Raw genomic sequence first — 21,280 nt, 5'->3', positions numbered from 1 at the left:
CCTCTCCAGTTGATTCAGAATGCTGCAGCACGTGTATTAAACAAGAACTAAGAAAAGGGATCATATCACTCCTGTATTAACTTCTCTGCACTGGCTCCCTGTTAAATTAAGAATAGATTTTAAGGTACTTCTCCTCACCTACAAGGCACTTGCTGGTGAGGCACCGTCGTATCTTAAAGAGCTTGTAACACCTTATTGCCCTACAAGGCAGCTGCGCTCCATAGATGCTGGATTACTTGTTGTTCCCATGGTTTTAAAAAGTAGGCTGGGGGCCAGAGCCTTCAGTTATCAAGCTCCTCTTTTGTGGAACCAGGTTTCACTTTCAGTCCGGGGGGCAGATTCGGTCAGCTCTTTTAAAGTAAAACTTAAAACGTTCCTCTTTGATTCTGCCTATAGTTAGGGCTGGCTCAGGTTAGCCCGGACCAGCACTTAGTTAAGCTGCTATAGGCTTAGACTGCCGGGGGAATTCTTAGGACACACCGAGCTCCTCTCTCACGCTTCTCGTTCTACCATAATTCACGTTTTATTAATGCACATGACTAATTCAGCTTCTTTCCAGGAGTTTTTTGTGCTTTCTCCCCTAGCAGGTCTCCGTAGATCGTAGTTCCTTCTGGACCCTGGTCCTGACACCTGCCGTGGCCCTGCTGACGCCTGCTGCTGCCATCATCATCATTATTATTTTAGATATTAATCATATTACTGTACTCGTAAACCCAACATTACCCTCTCCTTAAGTCTCTGTGCTCTCCCTCCCCACAGGCTTCTGTGGATGGTGGTTCTATGTGATGGTGGTTGCCCCTGCAGTGGTCCTGCTGTGCGCCTGGCTTACTACTCACAATTACTTGAATCGTTTCGGGCATAGGAAATGTTCTCCCTAAGGTTTCTTCCCTAATGTTTCCTAATGTTTTATTGCACTGTGGATTTAAAGCATGAGCAGATAGTAATATGGATTATTAATGAAGAGCGCAAGGACTTATTAACCCTACATGTAGCTGTGAACTGTAACCCCTGATCATAACGATGACCCTTTTCTTTGAAAGCTTCTAGAATTGTCGGACGTTTTCAGTAATATCCAATGCAAGCCACGCACATGCACTCACGTGTGTCCTTTTACAATTAAAATTAGAATGATCGAGGGAGTAAAAAGTTGATTTCACCCAGCAGTGTCACTTGGCTCACTCAAACGTAATTATTAATTAATTAAAGATGTTAATTTCATCCATAACCACATGCTTATAAGAGCAATCAATTTCCTGGTTAAGACTGCAATCAAAATGCTAATTACAATCCTGAACAGTGTGGGATTCATTTCGCTCCTTCAGCTCCACTTTTCTGTCTTCATTCCTGTTGCTCGTTGCTTAAAAAAGGTTTTGCCGTGGTAAACATATGTGTGATTATTGTCACTGTTGAATAGTTTTTAGAGAGACAGGTGAAAGCAATTGAGAGACCTCAAGGACACCTCTTGGATGGAAAAAAACTTTTGGTTAATTCTGCCATTTTTCATACCATCTGCGTTAAAAAAAAGAAGACAAAATGACATCTCTCTATTACAAACGCTTTCCTTGATTTACTCACGGTGGATTCAAAGCACCAGTAGGAGAGCAGGTACAGATCCCTCAACGACTTGTCCCAGCGATCCCCAAGACCAAACACTCCCGAGGAAATAAAGCTTCCATCCAAGAGTTAACGCTTTCTGCTAATAACCAAAAGGACCCAGAGGATGCAGCTTTTGGATTAGACATATGTTGTAGGGGCGAGTGGGATCATCTCCTGCTAAATTAATTCACCCCAGAGTGGTTACTGGTGGAAGTAAAATACATCATGTTACTGAATAATTATGGCTTTGGAGAGTTTGTACATTGAAACGGCCGTTGTAACATGTGATACTTCTGCCCAGACCCTTTCCTGTCTTCCTACAAAGTGATGGATGGAAGTGGGAGAGTGAAAGGCATTTGTCAAAAGGAGGAATGTTCAGCTGCAGAGGGCATCCTTTACGTTGTCCTTGTCCGTGAGCAAAGTAGCTCATTCAAGCAGTTGCAATCAGTAACAATGGCATAAATCTGGCAGTGGACCTGCATGGTGACAGGTTCTGTCGTTAAAGGGGAACAAATCTCCATCCCTCCACTTCTTGGCTTCCGTCTCCATCAGTCTGCAGCTCGAGCCAGCTTTCTTAGGCTCTCGGCACAGTGTCCTTCAAGAGAAACAGGGAACGTGCCCCGATGTCTGCTCTTCAAAGAAGTGACTTATTTATTTATAGTGCGTGTTTTGGAAAAGGTGCCCCTTGTGTGCGCGTCTGGCCACTTGCCCATATCAGCTAATCATTTGTTTTAAATATGGAAATTCCTGATGCAATTCATTACCATGCCAAACAGGCTACGAGGGGATAATCATATAACCTATTACTCATATACAATGATGCACATGCGCAATCAGCTCTTCCCCCTTCTCGCGCCAACCAAGCCCGATCTTAAAACCGCGAGCAGCCTCAGACAGATCATCCGTGTATTTGAGAGGACAACTGTCAGGCAGATGGACTTGAGCTCCGCAGGAAACGCAGGAAATTGACCTCACCTGACTTATCTTATTCCACAAGGGAATACTGATGCTGAGTCAGAAGTTGATTTTCTGCTCCAGAAGCTTCTTTCATCTCGACCAATGGGATTAGGATGAAAAGGTGAAAGTTGACTTCTGTGAATCGGCAAATCCAACATGCTCTAATGTGTCACATTGACGTAGGGATGTGAGGGATAAACAGTCGGCCAAGTTGGAAATCAAATCCCAGAAAACGGACTCCGGCTGAGAGGATGCTTGTAGGTGAGTGGGATAATCCATATTTACATGATTTAGGACGTTTGGTGATCGTTTTTTTTATTTTTTTATTTTTAAACTAACCCATAGCCTTATATTTTATTATAGATTATAGATTATTTACGTGTTGTTTTATCTGTCTTGTTGTCCATTGTCTAACTGTCTGCTGCTGTGCACCAACCGCCAAGTCAAATTCCTTGTATGTCTGACATATTCTGGTGATAAATGTTCCCTGATTCCTGAAAAGACCGAAATACGCTCAACTTGTCATAATACGCCACGTGCTCTTTTGTTAAAGTAAAAACAACTAAAAGAAATAAAATGAGAAAAAAAAATTTAAGGAGGAAATCTCTTTCTCGCATCAGCACGCGGCGTCTTTGGAGCATCTGGGCTGTTGCTAAATTATCACTCTGTTCAAACGTCTGTGCCAAATGCCAGGACAAAGATAGCATCAGCTGGGAAAATGTCTACTTTGACAAAGGTAGTCTTTTTCCACACAAACTCTGGCAGTCAGACATGACACACTGTGTCCTGCTGCCCACATCGTGGCTGCATTATTCCGTTGTTTAGCTTTGCAGCTTGTGAGTGGACCTTCACAGGAACCCGTCAACACGCCACTTTAGTGAAAACTCAAAGCGACACTAGTGGCCTGGTGTCCACGGTCTAGATGCTCGATTTAGGTCATATTTTATGTAATAGAAGCAAATGTAGCACAAATTATGACTTCATGACTAAAGGTTATTATTTCCTGTCAGAGATCTTTGCACAGTGAGGCCGACAGCAGAGTGCCAACAGTTCCTTCCTACTCTCGTACTCTGCGTTAGAGACCTTAGGGGAGGGGGGGGGGGGGGGTGTAGAAATAAGAGTTAAAAGTAGAAGCAATGTGTTCTGATTCTGTCTCTGTCAAGCTCTTAAACTGCCTGACCTGTCGTATACATTCAGGATTTCATCTAAGACACCAAAGCATATCCACACAAATCCTGCTAAGCTCTCTCTATTCGTTTTACTCTTTGATTGAACTCTTCTTCACCCAATGCTTCTTTTGCAGTGTTGCTGTCTCTCCTGTTCCTTGAAGAAGGATTCGCTTTGGCACAAAAGACTAAAGGTAGGATTGATACATTCACTACACTCTTTTGATGGATAATCCCCCTATTGCATTTACTTTATCAATCTAAATTTCATCATTTGTGGAAAGAGGCCAGTCTTCAGTCTTCACATGTTCATCACCAACTACACAGATGATGTTTCCATCATTGAATGTAAGACAAAATTCTTGGCTGTCGTACATACAGATGGAGGTCCAGACTCAAAGGGGGTTAGATCTTCCCAACGGCCGAAGCAACCTCATCACTGTGGAAACTGGCAACGAAACACAGAAGGGGGCTCCTTTAGCTCCCCAAACTACCCCAAAACATACCCTCCCAACAAGGAGTGCCTCTACGTACTGGAAGGTAACCAACAACTAAGCCTGATCTTTTCCCTTCTGTTAAAAAACAGTTCTTGGTGAAAGAGTCTTTATAAATATTGATTTCCATGTTGAATTAGGTTTGAGTCCCCTGATGGACGTTAAAGGGAATCCTCAGATCAAAATAACACCGGTACTTGTCATCATCTGTCTTGGTCACACTGGTGTTTGGATTATTATTTCAGGATTTACTGTGATTAAACACACAAGTTAAAGTTTTCCCTCTGTGGTATTACAAGTACAAACAAGCTGGCAGACATTAAGCTTTCACAATATCTTGCCCAGCAAGGGATGTGTGTTGTCATTTTGTGCATCTCTACAATAGGTCACCAAACACGCTTCTCTGGTCACTCAACAAATCACTCTGCTTCCCTCAGCTCTTCCCCGCCAGAGGATAGAGCTGCTGTTTGATCAGACCTTCTACATCGAAGCCTCGTTTGAATGTCGCTTCGACCACATTGAGGTGCGGGACGGCCCCTTCAGCTTCTCGCCACTCATCAACCGCTTCTGTGGCTCGGCCACTCCTGGACTGGTTCTCTCCAGCGGACGCTTCATGTGGATCCGCTTCTTCAGCGACGACGAGCTGGAGGGGATCGGCTTTCAAGTCCAGTACAGCTTCACAGCAGGTGATTAAAACACTGTGGATGTTCTCACTATACAATCCTCGTCCTTAGTGAATGTTCATCCATTGTTCTCAAATGAATGCTTTGAAATGTCTCTGCTGTTATTAGCCAACCAAATGACTGTACTTAACTAATGTCCCCTCAAAAGATCCTGAGTTTCATCTGCACGTGGGAGGACTCTTAAACCCCATCCCAGGTAGACAACTACACATCCCTGCCTAGTCCAATAACTAACTAACAGAAGCTTCCTTTCACCATCTGCTCAAATGGCCTTCCTCTTGTCTACTCTCTGCCTGTTGGTCAGATTGTCAGTTTGAGCTGAGTGGAGCTGACGGGTTGATCCGTTCCAGTCAGGTGGAGGAGGAATATAAAGTGAAGCAAGACCAGGCAGTGGACTGCATCTGGACTATACGAGCCCCTGCGAATAACAGGGTATGGCATTCGGCCTGTTTTGGTTTTACATTCCTGTATATTATCTTAAAAAAAAAAAAAGCTTTGTTTCTGCAAAAACCAGAGATAAATGTGCTTGATTGTAGTAGTTTGTAGTTTGCGGCAGAAGATGTGAAGGCTCTGTGTGGTCTTGATGTCATCAGAGGGCTCATTCCATCTCTCCTCACTGCTTATTCCAGATTTACCTGCGTTTCTTGGAATACCAAATGGAAAACTCAAATGAATGTAAGAAGAACTTTGTAGCGGTTTATGATGGCAGTAATGCCATCGAGGACCTGAAGGTAATACATACTGTAAAAAAAAATCCTGTAAATCCTGTAAAAAAGTACCTCAATATGTATTTTGTTGCACATTTTATTGCATTTTACATTGTACTTGTATCTTTTTTGCCTTGTTATACAATTTGCAACTGTTCTACAGACCTTGACCTCAATGAGACCGCACATCCAAAACATTACAAGAAAATAGTGTGTGGTTTCTTGCAGGCCAAGTTTTGTAGTACAGTAGCTAATGACATCATGCTGGACACCGGTGTCGGAGTAGTAAGGATGTGGGCTGATGAAACAAGCCGTCTCAGCCGCTTCAAGATGCTGTTCACTTCTTTTGAGGACCGTGAGTTTCACCTTCTCACGCCGGAAAATTTGCCATATGCCATTGTAGCCTCTATTCTTGTTGTTTAGATTCTGCAGGAGTGACAAGCACAGAGTGGGTACTGGATATATGTTGTGAACAGATTTGTGGTTTGTGGTTTCCAATCTGCAGCTTTTTAAGGAGTAAAGCTGTTTTGATAGAAGCTGTATGAAAAGCCCAACCCAGTTCCTAGAGAGAATACTGGCATTGTAAACTTCAGAAAATCACGTAATACATTTAATCTTGAAGTTTTTGAAACGAAAAATACATTTCAGATTAGCCTTGGAACACACAATGACCTGGGATTAATGTTTTAATGCAGTTGGTTCATGTTATAGCCAACAAAACCTCTTGGTTAGAGATTATTTATGTATTGAAATAGTAGCATAACAAGGTAACATAGAAATAACTTGTCAAATGTAAAAATGTAAAATAATTAGATACTGTAAAAAGGTAACGTAACATAGTAACCCAACAATGTAAAGTAACAACGTAATGTAACTACGTAAAAATGGAACCTTTCAAGGTGACCTATCAACGTGACCTGTCAACGTAATTTAACACTGTGATGTAAAAACGTAACTATGTAACATAACTATGTAATATAAATATGTAATGTAACTATATAACGTAACTACGTAACGTAACTACGTGACGTAACAACGTGACGTATCTACTTGACATAAAGTAACAATGTAATTTAACAACGTGTCATAACAGAAAAGCATAACGCAACAGTGTAACGTGACTAGCAAATGTTGGCTCTGATGGCATCACATCCTCATGCACTTGTTTGTGTTTCAGCACCCTGTTTGGGAAGTGCATTCTTTTGCCACACTAACATGTGCATCAACACTTCTCTGGTGTGCAACGGCATACAAAACTGTGTCTTTCCCTGGGATGAAAGCAACTGCAAAGGTATTCCAGTTGTGCCTAAACACAAAATCGGCTGTGCTGTATTATAAAATGAGTTGTGTGGCGTTATGTACTGTAATACCTGCTTGACAATCTGCTTTAAAATAGACACTCACACAGGCCTTTCCCTCTTCTTTTTCTTAAATGTGCTCAAAAGTCTTTCTTTTTTGTCCCTGATACAAAGTAGTGCATACTGGAGAATGTTGGACTGTACAGAATATCCTTTCACAATGTCCTCTTGGCAGGAGAAATCATGATCTCATCTTTGGCGGCTTTCTAGCAAAAAAACCATTAAGGCCTTTTGACTTATTGGCTCTTAAGCATCTTAATTTATTATTTTGGCTATTTATCAGTTAAACTGAGATTTAGTGAAGGCTCTGAATTGTACCTAGAAACCAAATATAGGGACCAAACTGATGGAAATAGCAGCCCGTAATTTACTGAGGTACTCCCTGCGACATATTTCATGTCTCTTTGTTTCTCTTCATATCCGTCATCCAGAGAAAAAGAACAAAGGGGTTTTTCACCAGATCACAAAGACTCATGGGACAGTAATCTGTGTGTCTACGGGAGTTGTGTTACTGCTCCTCATCGTCTCCATCCTGGTGCAAGTAAAACAGCCACGAAAAAAGGTACTATAGAGTGATGCTATGTTTATTAATCTGTGTCGTGTCTCAAAATATCGGTGTGTTGAATCATAATTTGGTGTCGGTTAGGTGTTGGTACGTACGAATAATCTGTTCCATCGAGGGGACTCCCAGGAGGTCTTTGACCCCCCGCGTTATGAACTCTTTACTCTCAGAGACAAGGTTAGTTTGATTACTTCGAAACATTGTTCGCTATACAAGGTTATTTTCTTTTACACAACAACAGTATCTTTTTTAGGACATGTCTGGGGACCTTGGGGAGTTATCAGAGAAGCTCCAGTCCCTGCAGGCACTCAGGAGATCCTCATCCGGCTCACGCTGTGTTCACGAACACCACTGCGGCTCTCAGGCTTCTCTTAACTCCGTCAAAGCCATCCACGGTGCATGTGAAATGGGCAGAGGGTCCCTGGAGCTTCTCCCTTTCAGGGGGGACCTGCAAAGGGCATTACCTACCTTCAGGGACTTGAACAGCAGTATGCGGAAAAAGAGCTGGCCCAGTATGAAACCGGGACGAACGCAAGGACGTCAGGGTACGGCGAACAGAACGATGGGCCGTCAAGATAGAGTAATGGAAGAGGACGAAGAGGTTGAGGAAGATGGAAGGTGTGATGTGTACGTGCGCAGAGCAGGAAGCCGAAGAGGTAACTACGAAATGGCCCAGCAAAGGTCCTTGTCCATGGACTTCTGAAAAGAAAAGACAAGGAGGGAAAGTACTGAGGTGACAACTTTATGAAACAGAGCCACATTTTGAGGGGATTCCTTGACCTTTCTTTTTTCACTTGCCTCCTTCCCACTGAGAGGAACCGTTCTTCAGGATTTATAAACTAAATTCAAGATACTTGAGCACCGCCGACTCTATTTGAACACTAAAACCGCCGATAGTGAGCTGCTTTTGTATTTGGGATCCGTGTGAAAGGGAAGATGATGATTCTTATTTCCAATGTATTTTGTTTGAAAAACAATTTACTGTAAAGAAATTTGATTTTGTTGAAAAACGTTTTCAATCAATGTTCAAACTCTGAGTAAATGTTACATTTTAAGGAAATAATGGATGAATGACCTGTTGTTTCTGTTGATCTCTTATCACCTGCATTAAAAATATATATATGTACACTCCAGCACCCTTTTTGGTTTATGAAAAGTATCATCAAGCCTTTGAATGCGTCAGCAGTTGAGCAGTCACTGATGTCCCGTCCAGGAGGCAGGTTTGTTTGTGTCGAGCAGCAACCTTTTAAAAGGTGCGTCACACAAGTATGCTGATTGGAAATTCCCTTTAATGGTAATTATCACATCACTACCAAAAGGACCGGACCATTTGATATTTTAAAGGCTAGCCCTTGGTTTCATTTTTTATTTTGGCCGTAGACACGGAATTAACTGATCTGGTAAATGTTATTAAATGATTAAATCAGAGATCTGTTTACTGTTTACTACACCTTTGACGGATGGCCTCTCCACGAGCTGAAGAATAAAACATATTCAAAGAAATTCGACGATTTGAATCCTATCACACGTGGGTTTTTGTTCTTTGTTCTTCAACTGAATTCATAACGAATACAACTGAAAAACACGGATCATTTGACACAACTTTGTTAAGTACATCCTTTACGTGTTGTGTCACCCTCATGCAGGCAGCTGCGTGACCTTCAGCAAAGAAAGTTCAAGTTGACTTAATAGTACAGCAGATAAATGAGTGAGTCAGGTGATCAAACACCAACAGGTTGACGTGCAGTTTGTCAACCATTAACAGGGTCCGTGTCCACATGTCCATGATGTTTAGGATGTAATAACACAAAGCTGTATGATCCTGTATGTCATGTATCCCTGATGTGTGACTTCAGTTACCCAACAAAGCACTAATCTTTATGAGATGCACACAGTCCCTTCTTTGTCAGCATTTGTCAGGGTTCCAACTCATAAATGCTACTCAGACTGAACACTATGTTATTGCAGATGGTGCAACACGAAACAGGTTTTTCAAAATTCTTTTCTTGAACCACCGAGTGACTGTCGCATACCAGGTCAGCTGTTAAAACACTTGTTTAAAAAGCACATTATCAAACAATATAAACACCTGTAAAGAAAATTCTCAAAAGGAAAATCACATCACACAATCATTTCATAATTCTTAACAGCATTTCTAATCCCGAACAAAACAGTACATTAATAGCACGTATATAAATACAACACAATCCTACAATTCCTCCATAAATCGTTTTGTTCCCATTCATACAACAAATATGCTTGAATATGCAGGGAGATCAGCAGCTGCAGGGAAAAACTGCATCTGTTTTTGTTTTCATTAAGAGCTTTTGTGTGTCCTTCATCTTTTTCATTTCCTTTCATCCTTGGCTCAGAAATGAGATCATATGTTTCAGTCTACATTCATTCAAATACATGAAGTGTGCAGCCATGGGGTCACACTGCCTCAGGCCAGGAGGTTGTTTCTGCAGCACAAAGAATGTCGCTCCGAACGTTAAGGGTCTGCAATCAAAATGAGCTTCTCAGTGATTCATCAAAGAAGGCCAATTGCTGCTGTGCCACAAGGGGTGTATTCTATCCCAAAACTACCTCCGTGAAGTTGGGTCGCCAACTCCTTTGATTCTCCTTCTTGAACGTCCATCTCCCTCCACAGGAAATAGCCCTTCCTGCTCATTTCTTTCATACCATTTCCCAACCTTATAGTAAATGACCTAAAACAAGAAAACAATCATCATCAGCCGGCTTACACCAATGTAAATATTTCATTCAAGGCTGTAAAATTAAAGGTGAAAACAAATTATTGCATATTACTTACAGAGCAAGACAACATCACTGGTATCACAACGAGGAAAAGAAAAACTCTGATAAACGTGTCGTGAATTCTTTCCTTGGAAGAAAAAAATGTGAACAAAAATGCTAATCACATATATGAACATTAAATAATAATCAACGGTTGTGAAATAAAACACTGCAAATTAAAGTGAATAAATACAGAATTAAAGCACACTTTAAAAAAAAGTGTCAATAGTGTGCAATGCTTACATCATCAGAGCAGGAATCCCTCCAGACATGCAGGAACAAGATACAACTAAGAAACAGATACAACTTTAAAAATCAATTGGATTACACCTCTTTCTCCTCTGATGCATATTTGAAACTGATGATTTAATAGTAGGTTCCAATGAAAGTTGTGTGCTCACCTGGTGCAGTATTTTGTATCATTACGGACGATCGATAAACTGCCGCTGACCGGAAACAGTGAGGTGTATTTTATGAGGGGAGTGAGCACATATGCTAAGTACATTACGATGGGGATCATCCTGTTGTATTGAAAAACAGAGATGCAAATCTAAATTGTGTATAACAAGATGGCCTCCAAAAATGCGGCTTCTGTATTTCAATATTGGTAGCAAACTCACCAAACAATGCCATATAGAGGTAAAGCCACTATTTTCCTTCTACATTGAATCTGTAAAGCGAACAGATCGGTTATTGAATCGCTTCTAACTCTTTTTGTACAAATCATAACCTACAAACACAGTGGAAGCCTCACTTGCACCCCCTCATCCTTTGTGGGTCTGGCTCTCCATCCTTGGATTGGGATCCTCGACTTCCATGCGTAGACCGCCACCAGCAGAAATGAAATGAAGTAAAATGTCTGGAACGGAACGGACGGACACAGAAATATACAAAACTTAAGTAAAACGAATCATTGCAGCACAATAAACACTGAAGCAAAATGTGACCCTAAATGTCATTAGCTATGATTTATACTCCATTCATTTTTTTTGAAGAGGTTAAATTGGGGTTTAAGGCCAAATTAGGTTTTTGAGAATATCACCGCAACCAATACAATTATTCCTCTCAGGCTTGGGGTTGCATCATTTCCAGAAATGTAACCTGACATTTTGCTTTGAATAAATATTGGACTTCGAAAGGCTAAATATTTTCCATATCTGCCTTTTGAATGAAAGCCCCAGTGTTTGTCTTCCGACAATCTATTCTTTTGTAAAAAGAAAATTGAATGTATAAGCAAATCTTCTTTGCCCTTAACTCTTTGCACTGTGAAATAAAAAGTGGAAGCAGCATAACTGCCGACCCCTTTTCTTTTATGGATGTGATATAATGAACAGATGCTTTTGACATATTTTACTGCTCGGTTCCAGTTACAGTCATCACTAACTCAGGGGATTCGATTCGACACGTAATAGTCATCTAACCTCTAAAGACAGATATTTCAGCTGGAAAGTACCTAAATCTCTTGATGTCCCTGTCTGGTTGTAATACATTAAACCTCAAACATGAACCTCCACGCACCAGGAAACCACCACGTAAATGATTCAGGGTAAGAAGACTGACAAAGTGAAAGTAACTGTTTCTCACCAGTGACAGCGGCAGGCTGTATTGGCAGACGGCTACAATGTTGTCGATGCTAACTTTATTCATGACACTGGTGGACATGAGAATCAGAGCAGCCAGGAGGTCTGCCAGAGAGAGCTCTCACCTGCAAACAAATAATTAAAGTCTATTAAAATTAAAATCTGTAGCAAAACATCAGCAAACTTTAGCTTTACACCTATAGAATGTAGTCTACTGATCAACCACACAATGGTAAAGAAATAAATACAAATACAGAACTACAAACCACCTGACTCACCTGCTCTTTTAAGTGCCTCCATCTCACCATGGAAACCACCAGGACAGAAAAACTCCCAATCACACTGCGGTTAATCAGAAATATGTGGAATTTTATTGAACAGCAAAGAGCTTTGGGCTCATTTTTATCAGCGCTGCGTTCACGAGGTACTGTGTACGAGGTTTTGAAGCCACAGTAAGACACACCACGTCAACACTAAGTATAAAAGAAGGTGGGTAGATTTAACTAGTCAGTGTCGGAGGACGAGATAGGGCCCGAAGCCTGAAAGACGACGTTTCTCTGATTCAGGTGACACCTGCATAAAAAGCTGTAGGATGATTCATACATCATAACGCTTCTCTTGGCTCCAGAAATCTATTAACCATTCCCCCCCCGCATTTAGTGGTGAGACCAGCTATTCTTTATCACAAGCAAAAGTAAGAAAACGAGGCACTCGTAAAGATGGCAGTACGCAGCAGCAGAGTGAATTAGTTCACTGAAAGAAACTCTCAGCAGCTACAAACATCCTGTGACGTGCTCAATACTTATTACACTTACTTACAGCAAACCTTGTATCAGAAAACTGAAATAATAAGACCGGTATTCTGCTGATAACCTCGCTGTACTCATTTTAAATCCCATAATCTGGAATTTGAAATAGAAAAAACATTTTACCTGGGAGTAAGTAACACTAAGTACTCAGTGGAAAGAACATCAATCTAAATTTAAAAAACAGATTTCAAACTTTGTTATCAGACATGTGTGACAGAGTGGCTCAGTCCACTTCAATTTACCTGTCTAGTGGGTTGGTCTAACTCAGGTGGCTTGCCACCTATGCACCTCCAATCACGGTGGGATACCCAGCTGCAAACAATTATTCCCCGTCGTTGTGATCACAGGGCGGGGCTCTCCCCTGGAGAGTATATGTTTCAGTACACCTACCTGTGGTGGGTCTTCCTCTCCGCTTCTCGGGGGTATAATGGTTGCTTGGGGGCTCCTGTGAGACTCACCTGGTCGTGGCATTCGTGGGCTTTGGTCAGCCGTGGTTTGGAGGTTGCGGCTGAGGGAGCGTGCCTGCAGGAAGCTGGTGTGGCAACTTCCCATTCTGTGCCATCAACGGTACTCACCAGCTTGTCGGCTGAGTTGGCTTGAAAGAGCGTGGTTCTCCAGCCTGGTGTATTCAAGTGTGACACCATATTCCGACGCCAAGCGGCACTGGCCTGATGCACGGCTGACCAGCGGATTACCTGCGGAGGCAAGCCCCACAAGATATTGCGGAAACCCCCTCCACTGCTGTTCTGTCTGAACTCGTTTTGTGAATTAATCATTCTTTTCTTTGTTTTTGTTTGAGTGTGTGGGCCCCGTGGCCGATATTTTGTGTTTATTAATTGTTTTCTTTCTTTATTTAAGGAACAGGAGTTTCTTGGGCTGCTGGTAAGAGTGGTTGACTGAGCCTGGTGGTGGCGGTCCCCTTCGTTTGATTTATATTACTTCATCATATATTCAGCTGTGTGGTTTTCTTTTATTTTGTTTGGTTTTCTTTGCTGTGACATTAGGGACCGTCCACCCCCACCTTTTTCTCAGAAGTCATCTCTGCCAGCGAGCCCTCAGTCTTTTGTCCCCTTTTCCTGGTTTGATTTATTTCTTTTTGTAACATGGATGACTTTTAAGCATTTTTCATTGTTTTGGTCTAATCGTGTATCAATTTATAGACCATATGTCTCGAGACTGTCTTTTAAGAACGATGTACTCATAAATAAACGTATAATTTTGTATAATGGAATCACGTCTAGTGCCGGTGTTGTTCGAATCTGTGTCCTGTTGCTGACCATAATTAGGTGCTCCATGTCATTAATTCCGGGGGTGAAATTCCCACGGTGGCGTTGCTCGTATATTAATTAAGATTATTTGGTCGTCCTCCCGACATTGCTACAAACTTGGCGTTGCTGGCAGGACAACACTTTGAGCCGGACGTGTATTCCTTTTTTTGTTGTAAATAAATATATATATTATCATTTTTATTATTATTATTATTATTTTTTTTGTTATTTGTGTGAGTGGTTGTAGAGACAGAACAGCAGTGGATTAATTTGGCTTAACTATTGGATTTCTAAAATTTGCCTAGCAGGTTCTGCTCCTGTCCCTCTCTGGTACCATGGAAGAGGAACTGCAACAGCTCAGAGACCTTGTTATACAGCTGAAGGCAGACAATGAGCAGCTGCGCCGGGAAACGGATGCTTCGCAGGCTGGCCCAAGCTCAATCACACCAACCCTTTCAGCTCCGGTGAGTGGTGCTCCCTTAGCCGAGACTAGTGCTACCATAACCGAGCGACTGGTCGTGGTGCCACGAGACCGGCGGTGTCCAATATTTAATGGAAAAACCGGTATAGGTGTGGATGACTGGGCAGAGGAAATTCAAGCCTGCATGCGCACTCGCCGCTTGACAGCTGCTGATCAGGCCCACTTCATATTTGATCATTTAGAGGGAGAGGCAAGGAACGAGATCAAATATCGTACTAGCACTGAACAAGCGGACCCGGTCCAGATTCTTGCCGTCCTGAGAGAATTGTATGGTTGCACTCGGTCATATATAGTTTTACAGCAAGCCTTCTTCGCTAGGACACAACAGCAAGGAGAAACCTTGCAGGAGTTCTCCTTGGCCCTGATGGCCCTGATGGAGCAGGTTAAGCAGCGGGCACCTGATGGTCTGCTTAATTCGGCCGTTCTTCTTCGAGACCAATTTGTGGAACATGTCCTTGACGGGGCCCTTCGTAGGGAACTGAAACAGTTGGTCCGTCGTCAGCCGTACGTCACCCTGATAGAAGTGCGTGCAGAAGCTATGCGCTGGGAACGAGAGGGACTCCCAGGTGGCGTTAGAGAGCGAAGTCATTCTCTTCCAGCCGTGTACGGTCTACAGTATGGAGTACAGAGTAGTCCTCGTCTACCGCTGGTTCCTGCAACAAGCTCAGAATTGGGAGAGCTGAAGGAACTGTTGAAACAACAGCAGCAACAACTCAACCAGCTCACCCAGACGGTGGCCTCCCTGCAGACTTCCTCTTTTCCGCCTCACCCTCGTCGTACGGGCCCTGTAATATGTCGTAGGTGTCAGCGGCCAGGCCATTTTGCCAGGGAGTGTCATAGCCGACAAGCTCCCGCTCATGCTGGTTCGGCACTTGGTTTAAGTACAAGTATGCCAAGACCTTCCGCTCCTGCTTCCCATTCGGAAAACTGAAACCCTCTGAGTTCACGAGTCACAGCTCAGGTGGGGAGTCAATCGACTCAACGGGAGAGGCCGTGGGTAAACTAGTGTCATCTTGTCCCCAACTCAATCTTTTGATGGGAGGCATTAAGGTCCCATGCTTGGTGGATACTGGATCCATGGTATCCACTATAATAGAGAGTTTCTTTTTGGCGCATTTTTCATCTTGGGGCCAGGAGCGCCTACAATCTTGTCATTGGCTTCAACTTCGAGCGGCCAATGGCTTGGCAATTCCATAAATCGGCTATCTTGAGCTGGATGTGACGTTGTGTGACCAGGTGTTTCAGGGTTGTGGGATACTGGTGGTGCGAGACCCTCCTGGGGGGTCGTCTTCAGTCCCCGGAATCCTGGGGATGAACGTCATCCGACGCTGTTACCAAGAGCTCTTTGGAGCACATGGCACTGGGCTGTTCACGTTGCCGGTAGTTAACCAGGCCCCTGATTCAGTTCTTGAAGCCCTACAGCAATGCCACCAGTCAACCACCCAACAATCCAGGGACCTCTCTGGAATGGTGAGAGTTCGAGGCCCACAGGCAGTACGCCTGCCTGGTGGGGTCATGCAGTTCATCGCGAGCACCTGTCCAGAACAGCCCTCCAGTCCAGTGGTGCTATTTGAGCCCAGGGCATCTGGGCTTCCGGCAGGGCTCCTTGCATCCCCCTGCCTTATCAAAGTTGTCCGAGGTACAGTGTACATCCCTGTAGTTAACGTAGGGACTACTGAAGTCCTCCTCTACCCACGCACCACACTGGGCAGTCTTGGTAGTGCCAAAGTAGTCAGTTTACCCACTGGGGTTACTGAAGTGAGATCAACCATGGCTACAGTTTCCTCTTGCACGGCTGGTGGCCCTGTGCAGAGTGGTATAGAGGAGGTAGACTTAACAGCTTTGGTTGACCAAGACGAAGTTGATGCTCGGCACCTTCTGCGCCAGTATAGCTCTGTCTTTTCGGCACATGTGGGTGACTTGGGGTGCACCGAGCTTATTTCTCATAACATACCATTGCTTGACGATGTCCCGGTGCGACAACGATACAGGCGCATCCCTCCATCGGAGTATGAGGAGGCAAAGGCCCATATTAATCAACTTCTGGAGGCCAAGGTGATTAAGGAGAGCAGCAGCCCCTATGCTTCACCTATTGTTCTGGTTAGGAAGAAGGATGGCAGTCTACGCCTGTGCGTGGACTACCGGCTCCTTAATAGTAAGACCAGGAAGGATGCTTTTCCCCTCCCTCGTATAGAGGAGAGTCTTGATGCCCTCTCTGGTGCCTGTTGGTTCTCAACTTTGGATTTGGCCAGTGGGTATAACCAAGTTCCAGTGGCGGAACAGGATAAGCCTAAAACGGCCTTCTGCACACCCTTTGGCCTTTTTGAATGGAACCGGATGCCTTTTGGGCTGTGTAACGCCCCAAGTACATTTCAACGGCTAATGCAGAGGATGTTCGGAGCTCAACATTGCCAGTCCCTTCTCTTATATCTCGACGACATTGTTGTGTTCTCGTCTTCCTTCACTCAACATCTCCAACGTCTGGACGTTGTTTTGAGTCGCCTACAGAAGGAAGGATTAAAGGTCAATTTGGGGAAGTGCTCATTCTTTCAGAAAGAAGTTCGCTATCTTGGGCATGTTATTTCGGCGAATGGTGTTTCCACCGACCCGACAAAGATTGAGGCAGTTTCTAAGTGGCAGCGTCCCCGCCATGTTTCAGAGCTGCGTTCTTTTCTGGGGTTTGCAAGCTATTACAGACGCTTTGTAGAGGGATTTGCCCAGTTGGCAGCCCCTCTTCATAAGCTAGTGGCAGAAAAAGCGGGTACCAAGTCCAAACGACGCCAGAAACAAGATCTTGGTTCGGAATGGACATCTCTGTGTGATGAGAGCTTTGAGGCTTTGAAGGCCAAGTTGGTTTCAGCCCCAGTTTTGGCATATGCAGACTTTTCTTGCCCTTTTATTCTGGAGATTGACGCAAGTCACAATGGCCTAGGGGCTGTCCTGTCCCAAGAGCAAGAAGGTAGCATTAGGCCAGTGGCCTTTGCCAGTCGAGGCCTTCGGCCCACTGAAAGAAATATGGACAATTATAGTTCAATGAAATTGGAGTTTCTCGCCCTGAAATGGGCTATGACCGAGAAGTTTCGGGAATACCTGTTGGGCCACAAGTGTGTTATCTTCACTGATAACAACCCGTTAAGTCACCTGCAATCTGCCAAATTGGGGGCCACAGAACATCGGTGGGCTGCACAACTGGCTGCTTTCAATTTTGAAATTAAATATCGATCTGGCCGGAGCAATAGAAATGCTGATGCACTTTCTCGGCAGTACGTTTCGGACCATGGCTTATTTGAACAGGCTCTACCAGGCACATCAGTCCCAGCTGTACTTCAGCAAGCTACTCATTCGGACTCGCTACCCTCAGCATCTCAGGCGGTGATATCTGCTCTTCCGTCCTACTCGTGTGTGGACATTCATGCGATGCAGAATGGTGATCCCCTCTTAGAGGAGGTTATGGTTTTTTGGAGGCGGCAGGTTCCACCGACCCTGGAGGAAAGGCGAGAGTTGTCCAAGCCAGCCTTGGCATTGTTGCGACAGTGGGACCGCCTGGTTGAGACAGATGGTATTCTGTACCGCAGAGTGTTCCGATCAAATGGTGGAGAAGAGAACCTCCAGCTGATCTTGCCAGCTTGTCTAAAGCAGGAGACACTGAGGCAGCTCCACCAAGCGCACGGACATCAAGGAATCGATCGAACAACTGAATTGGTTCGAGAACGGTGCTACTGGCCAGGGATGTGCTCGGACATAAAGCAGTGGGTCCAAGAATGTGAGCGGTGTCAGGTCGCAAAGGATTCTGGACCAGTCATTCACAGCTTTATGGGGCACCTGTTGGCAGCCCGTCCAAACCAGATTGTTGCCATGGACTTCACGATCTTGGAGTCTTCCAGCACTGGCATGGAAAATGTCCTTGTAATGACTGACGTGTTCAGTAAGTACACAGTGGCTGTCCCAACTCGGGATCAGCGTGCTTCCACCGCGGCTCAAGTCTTGTTGAACGAATGTTTTTTTAAGTTTGGGATACCGAGCCGCATCCACTCCGACCAAGGCCGCAGTTTTGAGAGTGCCTTGATACGGCAACTTTGTTGTTTGTATGGGGTGGAGAAATCCCGCACTACCCCATACCATCCTGCAGGGAACGGACAGTGTGAGCGGTTCAATCGAACCCTACACAACCTCCTGCGCACGCTTCCAGTTTCACGAAAGCATGACTGGACGTCATGTCTTCCGCAGGTCCTGTTCTGTTATAACACCACGCCCCACCAGGTAACAGGGGAATCTCCGTTCTTCCTGATGTTCGGCCGCGACCCTGGGCTTCCTGTTGACTTTTTGTTGGGTCGGGTCCGCGACCCTGTACCCGGGAAAGTACAGGATTGGGTGGTCGAGCATCAGGCCAGACTTAGAATGGCTTTTGAGGGGGCGCATGATCGTCTGTTGGCAGCGGCTGGTCGCCGCAAGGAGCGGTATGACCAGCGGGTCCATGATGAACCATTGCGGGTGGGACAGCTTGTCTATATGAGAGACAACAGTGTCAGGGGCCGTCATAAAATCCACAACATTTGGAGTTCTGTGGTATATCAGGTGCTTAGAGCGCCTCATGGCGAGGGTCCGGTGTATACTATTGCACCGGTAGACAATTTGGAGAGATTGAGGAATGTGCACCGCAACATGTTGAAGGCTCAAGTGGGGCCTGCTACGGTGGCCCTTCCCGTTCCTTCACCACCGTTACCAACAGTAACGGAGGGTAACTCCTCCAGCGATGATGATCTGTGGGTCATGGTCTCTGAAACCACTGGAACCGGCTACCCAACTACTAGGGGACCCGCTGTGGCGAAGGACTTGCCTGTCCTTGATGCGCCTCTGGCAAAGGGCCCGGCCGACACACCAGTTACTTGTCCATCTCCATCAGAACCGGTCGGTGTCTGTCAACCCGCTGTTCGTCGGACTGGTCGGTCCACTGCTGGCAGGCACCCTAACGTCCATCATCTTCCACGGCCTGCTGGTTGCTTTGACAATAACCCTGTTGAACCGCCGAGGGCTGTGTCCAATGTTCAGGTGGCCTTCCATCGGCCTTGGTGTTAACCTCTAGACCTTTCCCCCCCCGTCCCGTAGGTTCATCGCCGGGGCGACGATGCAAAAGCTGGGGGTAAATGTGACAGAGTGGCTCAGTCCACTTCAATTTACCTGTCTAGTGGGTTGGTCTAACTCAGGTGGCTTGCCACCTATGCACCTCCAATCACGGTGGGATACCCAGCTGCAAACAATTATTCCCCGTCGTTGTGATCACAGGGCGGGGCTCTCCCCTGGAGAGTATATGTTTCAGTACACCTACCTGTGGTGGGTCTTCCTCTCCGCTTCTCGGGGGTATAATGGTTGCTTGGGGGCTCCTGTGAGACTCACCTGGTCGTGGCATTCGTGGGCTTTGGTCAGCCGTGGTTTGGAGGTTGCGGCTGAGGGAGCGTGCCTGCAGGAAGCTGGTGTGGCAACTTCCCATTCTGTGCCATCAACGGTACTCACCAGCTTGTCGGCTGAGTTGGCTTGAAAGAGCGTGGTTCTCCAGCCTGGTGTATTCAAGTGTGACACCATATTCCGACGCCAAGCGGCACTGGCCTGATGCACGGCTGACCAGCGGATTACCTGCGGAGGCAAGCCCCACAAGATATTGCGGAAACCCCCTCCACTGCTGTTCTGTCTGAACTCGTTTTGTGAATTAATCATTCTTTTCTTTGTTTTTGTTTGAGTGTGTGGGCCCCGTGGCCGATATTTTGTGTTTATTAATTGTTTTCTTTCTTTATTTAAGGAACAGGAGTTTCTTGGGCTGCTGGTAAGAGTGGTTGACTGAGCCTGGTGGTGGCGGTCCCCTTCGTTTGATTTATATTACTTCATCATATATTCAGCTGTGTGGTTTTCTTTTATTTTGTTTGGTTTTCTTTGCTGTGACATTAGGGACCGTCCACCCCCACCTTTTTCTCAGAAGTCATCTCTGCCAGCGAGCCCTCAGTCTTTTGTCCCCTTTTCCTGGTTTGATTTATTTCTTTTTGTAACATGGATGACTTTTAAGCATTTTTCATTGTTTTGGTCTAATCGTGTATCAATTTATAGACCATATGTCTCGAGACTGTCTTTTAAGAACGATGTACTCATAAATAAACGTATAATTTTGTATAATGGAATCACGTCTAGTGCCGGTGTTGTTCGAATCTGTGTCCTGTTGCTGACCATAATTAGGTGCTCCATGTCATTAATTCCGGGGGTGAAATTCCCACGGTGGCGTTGCTCGTATATTAATTAAGATTATTTGGTCGTCCTCCCGACATTGCTACACATGTATCAATTCATTCAAGAAAGCTGAAAAATAGGCTATGAAGTGTAAGTTCCTACCTGATACCCACTCAGTATACCATTAAGCTCCATGGTGAATAAAAAAAAAAAAATCTTTTCAAATTCCTCTGTACGGTTCTTGGGCACCGCTAAATAACCCGTCTCCATAACCAACCTTTATGACAATACGATTGCTTCTTCCTCTCACATGTCGCTGTTTGACTCCACCTGCTTTAAGCTTGTGCTTTTAAAAAGAAGTCCCGAGGTGGAATGGGAATGTTTCTTCTCTTATCACTACTCTTTCAATATATTTAAACAATGAAAAAAATATCCCTCGTACTACTTTGACCCGTGTTGTTGGAAGCTTCCATTTCCTGCCAAAATAATAGATGCAGTTAGTATATAAACCTTATTTGATAAGCTGCTGTGACTAACGTGTGTAACTGTCATGACAATTTATCTGTAATGTTTTGTATTAACAACATAGAGCTCAAGAAACAGAGATACA

General features: G+C 44.5%; 1 protein-coding gene and 1 long non-coding RNA gene across 4 annotated transcripts; one reads left to right on the top strand and one right to left on the bottom strand.

Annotated features, from left to right (window-relative positions):
* The first annotated feature begins 2,492 nt into the window (after positions 1–2,492).
* Positions 2,493–8,651, top strand: LOC120812663 (neuropilin and tolloid-like protein 2). Of its 2 annotated transcripts, XM_040168808.2 has the most exons (12): positions 2,493–2,814; positions 3,857–3,913; positions 4,101–4,259; positions 4,651–4,899; positions 5,045–5,092; positions 5,201–5,328; positions 5,526–5,627; positions 5,832–5,958; positions 6,781–6,894; positions 7,393–7,523; positions 7,608–7,700; positions 7,777–8,651. In XM_040168808.2, the coding sequence occupies exons 1-12, from the start codon at positions 2,805–2,807 to the stop codon at positions 8,224–8,226; spliced, it is 1,668 nt and encodes a 555-aa protein (XP_040024742.1). In that variant the 5' UTR covers positions 2,493–2,804; the 3' UTR covers positions 8,227–8,651. The 2 variants fall into 2 exon arrangements, with proteins under 2 accessions (XP_040024742.1, XP_040024741.1); XM_040168807.2 differs by having other exon boundaries at positions 5,526–5,958.
* A 119-nt stretch (positions 8,652–8,770) lies between these two features.
* On the bottom strand, positions 8,771–21,111 carry LOC120812665 (uncharacterized). Of its 2 annotated transcripts, XR_013454567.1 has the most exons (10): positions 20,833–21,109; positions 12,178–12,241; positions 11,904–12,024; positions 11,074–11,178; positions 10,940–10,989; positions 10,721–10,840; positions 10,563–10,608; positions 10,336–10,407; positions 10,110–10,231; positions 8,771–10,022 (listed from the first exon to the last, which is right to left on the bottom strand). It is a non-coding gene; the product is annotated as an uncharacterized LOC120812665 (long non-coding RNA). The 2 variants fall into 2 exon arrangements; XR_013454566.1 differs by having other exon boundaries at positions 8,771–10,231; positions 20,833–21,111.
* Between the last annotated feature and the right edge of the window lie 169 nt (positions 21,112–21,280).

Source organism: Gasterosteus aculeatus, chromosome Y (assembly GCF_964276395.1).
Source record: "Gasterosteus aculeatus chromosome Y, fGasAcu3.hap1.1, whole genome shotgun sequence".
Classification (NCBI taxonomy): Eukaryota; Metazoa; Chordata; class Actinopteri; order Perciformes; family Gasterosteidae; genus Gasterosteus; species Gasterosteus aculeatus.
This window is presented reverse-complemented; position numbering and strand designations above follow the sequence as displayed.